The 5,405-nt window shown below is 35.8% G+C and overlaps 1 protein-coding gene across 1 annotated transcript in view; it reads right to left on the reverse strand.

The window, feature by feature from the left end:
• Positions 1–5,405, reverse strand: part of SEPTIN7 (septin 7) — a 121,775-nt gene that overhangs the window by 62,621 nt on the left and 53,749 nt on the right. The window contains exon 4 of the mRNA XM_042782213.1: positions 1,345–1,451. Within this exon, the coding sequence (XP_042638147.1) occupies positions 1,345–1,451 (107 nt within the window). The remainder of the gene's footprint in view (positions 1–1,344; positions 1,452–5,405) is intronic.

A 5,405-nucleotide genomic window follows, 5' to 3' on the forward strand; every position in this document is an offset into this window, starting at 1 on the left:
AAAAAAAAAAGGGAAAGAAATTAAATATTCAATCCTTTAAAAATTACTCCTTAGGGATTTAATTACTAAGCTGCAGCATACAGTTTGATATTAGTTTTTATCTAGTCTAAACTGTCCTTCCATCTTGTGTACCAGGGTAACTACCAACTATCCTTCAAACTACCTCAGTGAACTCCACTCCAGCCACAACTGGTCATTTTTTCCGTCTCTGCTTATATACTATTACTATACCAGTCACTAATGATTTTTCAGTCAATGGCCAAAAGTAGTGCTGTGCAATAAAAATATAATGTTAGCCACATCCACTGCACCATCAGAGCACCTTAAAAATTTTTAGTAGCCACTAAAAAAGTAATTAAGAAGCAGATAAAATTAATATATTTTATTTAACTCAATGAACCCAAAATATTATCATTTGAACATGTAATCAATGTAAAAATCATTAACAAAGTATATTCCTTTTTTCACACCAAGTCTTCAAAATTTGGTGTGTAATTTATACTCATAAAACATCTTACTTCGAACTTGCCGCATTTCAAGTTACCAATAGCCACATGTGGCTAGTGGCTACTGTACTAGACAGTGGAAATCTACAGTTGCAAGACTAGGACTTTGTTACTCAAAGTGTGGTCCACAGGACAGCAACAGTCTGAGAGCTTGTTGGAAAATGTAGAACCTTGACCCATACCTCAGACCTACTGGAATAGAATCTGAATTTAACAAGATCCCCAGGTGATATGTGTGCACATTAAAAACTGAGAAGCACTAAGCTAGATAAAATGAGCTTGAGAGCTGATTCTATCATGTGGTATTATTCCACTAGCATAGGACATTGTATTTAACTGAGATTAGTTTTAACATGAATCATGTTTCTCCAATGAAACTTTTTGCAGTGGTGGACATGCTCTATAGCTGTGCTAACAAAATGGTAGTCATTAGTCATTTGTGGTTATGGAGTAGTTGAAAAGTGTCTCATGCAACTGAGAACCTGCATTTTTATATTTACTTAATTTTAATTAACAACCTTAAATAGTCACATATGGCTAGTGGCTACCATACTGGGCAGTGTAATTGTAGAAGTATCATCTACTATATCACAGTACTATTTCTAGAAGAGTCATGACAAATCTAGATGGTTCTGATCAAGAAATATTTCTCTAATTAGCTGCACTTCACCTTAGAAAATAATCTGCTTTTAGTTTATGAACAGTCATGTTTACCCCTTTACGTTGACTAAGGCTAAATTTGAAATTCACCTGTACGCAACCATAATAAAAATTATAGCATGTGTTGTGTGTTTATTACTCTACATTCACCATCCATTAACAATACTAATATACATACTTGTACAGTCTTTTTTATCCTATGGGAAGGACCGGGATACTCTGGAGAGTACAAATCTGTGAGGAATAACGAGTTGATTAACGTTGACTTTCCCAATCCAGATTCACCTACAAGAAAATGAGAGAAAATATCGGTTAAACCTAGCTTCTTCACCCATTTTAAACATTCAACCAATGCTATATTCAACCTTGCTTTATTTACATGCTGCTTGACAGGACAAGAAATTGAAATTAGAAAATACAAAGATCCTCTGCTAGAATAAGTTCTTTGCCCTCATTTTATTTATCAAATAAGAGGGGGTGGAATCATATTTCCAAGGATTCTTTTCAGTTTTACAACCCTGCAGTCTGTGTTCTTTGAAAGTAATGCATCTATTAATCTCAATTTTCAATTGTAATGTAGTCCCAGGGTCCAAAGCTAGTTATTAAGAAACATCCTAGTTGGATTATTTTGCTGATTCAGCAAAATCTAAAGTACATAAATAGTGTACATCTTAATTAGAGGAACTCTGGTAGTGTAGTGCCTAAGGCACTTGACTGCTAACCAGAAGGCTGGCGGTTCAAACCCACCAGCCACTCCTCAGAAGGAAGATGGGGCAATCTACCTCCGTAGCGATGCGGCCTTGGAAACCCAAGGAGGGGTTGCTATGAGTTGGGGCCGAATCGACGGCACATAGCAACAACAACAACAACATCTGAATTAGGCAATAACTAATAGCCAAAGTAAGAAATCATGCAACTCTGGAAAGTAGAAAACCGCTAATACAAAGAAAATTAATCATACTGCACCCAGTATAACTTTTAATCATATGAAATACTTCCCAGTCTAGTAACATATATACAATCAGCTTAAGTACAACGGTTAATACCTATACTACAGACATAATTTAATCAACCCTTCTCTATTAATATTAATGCACATGCAGGTTCTATTGAATTTTTTTGCTCCTATAAAGAATGCTAAGGAGCTCTGGTGGTGTACTGCCTAAGGCATTTGACTGCTAACCAGAAGGCTATAGGTTCAAACCCACCAGCCACTCCTCAAAAGGAAGAATCTACTTCCGTAGAGATACTGCCTCAGAAACCCAAGGAGGGGTCCCTATGAGTCGGATGCAACTCAAAGGCAGTGAGTTTGGTTTTTTATAAACAACGCTACAATAAACACTGCATGAAGATATTTATGTACCATTACCTTGTATTTATCTTTGTATATGGTTATTTCTGTGTGTCACATAAATTCCTAGGAATGGGATTTTGGATTCAAAGAATATACACATTTTCAACTTTGATAAAAACTACTAAATTACTCTCCCCAAAAGCTTGTATCAACTCATTCTGAAAAAAAAAAAAAAAGTACAAAAGGCATGTATGAAAATCTTATATAATATTTACATAGAATTATGATAATGTGTGAAATCCTTTTGGTATACTAAATTTCAATTATGAAGGGAATAAAAAAAAATACAGATGACTGGAAAGGAAAAATAAAATTATTTTTTAAAGTGATGAATGGGATGGGGGATCTGTTTCAGAAAGAAAAGAGATGGAAAAATTCAGAGAAAGAATATATGCTAACAATGAAGAAGAAATAGGATTTCCAAATGTAGGCCTCTGAAGAGTCTGGCAATATAGCATAGTATATACTATACTATATATACCAACTGCTTCAATTCTGACTCACAGCAATCCTACAGGACAGGGTAGAACTGCCCCATAGGCTTTCCAAAGCTGTAAATCTTTACAGAAACAGATTGCTTCATGTTCCTCCCATGGAATGGCTGGTGGGTTTGAACCACTGACCTTTTTGGTTAGCAGCCATATGCTTTAATCTCTAGACCATCAGAGCTTCTTATACAGTAGTACATATATACTGAGAATTCTCACCAAAAAAACAAAATAAGTAGCTAGGAAAATAAAAATGTGAAAGAAAAAGCTAAGAATAATATGCTCCACTTTACTTCTTCCAGAAAATAAAATGATGTGCTTTTATTTTTAGTGTATGGTAAATGAGTAAGCAGCCAGACTTTTCTTCATTCAATTTACATCTTTCTTAGGGCCGTCTTTTACCTCAGAATAGACAGGTGTGGTCATAATTTTGGTTCAAAAATCCAAGCTCTGCCACTTAATAGTGGCAACCCTTAACACACTTATACAATCTTTTCACTTCAGTTTCCTCATCAGCAAAATGGAGAGAACACTAGCTGTAATTCTTGAACTGTAAGGACTAAAAGAAATAGAAAACAGCCTCTAGTGCAGTCTTTCATATTTTAGGGAGCTATAATGGCATAGCAGTTAAAGCATTCAGCTGGTAACCAAAAGGTTAGTGGTTCAAACCTATCAGCTGCTGCTCCACAAGTGAAAGACGAGGCAACCTGCTTCCAGAAAGATGAGTCAGAATCAACTTGATAGCAGTGGGTTTTAGTACAGTATTTCAGAGAGCAGGTACTTATCCAGAGTCACTGCCTTTGAGTGGATTCCAACTCCCAGCAACCCTATAGACAGAGCAGAACTGCCCCATAGGGTTTCCAAGGCTATAATTCTTTATGGAAGCAGACTGCCTCCTTTTTCTCTCACAGAGCAACTGTGGGTTCGAACTGCCGACCTTCTGGTTAGCAGCCAAATGCATTAACCACTGCACCACCAGAGCTCCTTACAGTAGGTACTTGTTGTTGTTATGTGCTGTCGAGTCGGACCCGACTCATAGTGACCCCTCCTTGGGTTTCCGAGGCGATATCACTACAGAAGTAGGATTGCCCAACCTTCCTTCCGAGGAGTGGCTGGTGGGTTTGAACCGCCAGCCTTCTGGTTAGCAGTCAAGTGCCTTAGCCACTATGCTACCAGAGCTCCCACAGTAGGTACTTAGGTCTTTTTAATTCTGAAAAATTCCTTACCCAATTAGTCCTAATCAAGAAGGTTTTATTTATCCCCTTCCCAGTTACCAAAATATGATGTTGGTAAAACAGACTTTCACAAATTGCTAATCTTTATATGAACACACACATGCTCAAAATTTGAAACTGTTTCATAAATATCAACCAAAAACTAACTTAAACTCTCAGAACTGCTAGAATTTATATTTTAGATTGCTTACCTCCTACTTTGGTGTTTAACGCCATAATTATCTTAGAAAGGAATTTGGTCAATTTCCTCATGTAAGTTTAAAAAGGAGGTGGGTGTAAATATCCAATTTAGGAATTATACTGTCATAACTGATTTAAATACTTCTAATTTCTTTTCTCCTTTGTAGGAAAATAAAGATATAACACCATCTGTATATCTCTGTTACGGACCTGCTTTTGTCTCTTCAATTCAGAGGAATTCAAGCAAGTTATTTTCTAATTGATTGATATAAATGTACCAATGAAAATATTAAATATAGTCTATATCTGACTGGAAAACTTAGGCTTATGATTGTCCTATTTAATGACTAAACTATTTATTTTTGCTTTGTTTTGAGCAATTTTCCTTTTCAGGGAAAAAGGGACAAGGTTGCTCCCATAACTCTAAACAGCATGCACTTCATTTTGTTATTAAAGCACTAAAGCCTTTAATAACAATAACTAACCACACTTTCATTCAAGATTTTTCACCCACTGAATTATTTTCTGTATATTTTAAACTCTTGACATTGACTGCAGGAACAGGAGCAGTCTGTATACTTTGAAGTAAGTGGACCTATTGGCAATTTTTGACGTATCAGAAAATACTTAAATAAATAAAGTTCTATCTATTGCTAAATAACTCACACTGAATTATGGGCCAAAGTTTTCAGATTTAATTTCCATTTAGTATCTCTGAAGGTTGGCTGTAGCAAAAGAAGTAAATTATCTTGCTTAAAATAAAGCTGTACTTGTTATGTCAAGAACTTTTATCCACAGTTACAGGAGATGAAAAATGTCAGAGCATGAGGAAGGAAGTAGCTAACCTACAATTTAAAAGAAAATAATTAAGTCTCATGTTTCACCAGTTTATTTCTGTATTTTATATTGTTGTTGTTGTTGTTAAGTGCCGTCGAGTCGTTTCCGACTCATAGCGACCCCATGCACAGCAGAACGAAACACT

The sequence above is a fragment of the Orycteropus afer genome, unplaced genomic scaffold, assembly GCF_000298275.1.
Source record: "Orycteropus afer afer isolate SDZICR_OR568_19922 unplaced genomic scaffold, OryAfe1.0 scaffold00263, whole genome shotgun sequence".
Classification (NCBI taxonomy): domain Eukaryota; kingdom Metazoa; phylum Chordata; class Mammalia; order Tubulidentata; family Orycteropodidae; genus Orycteropus; species Orycteropus afer.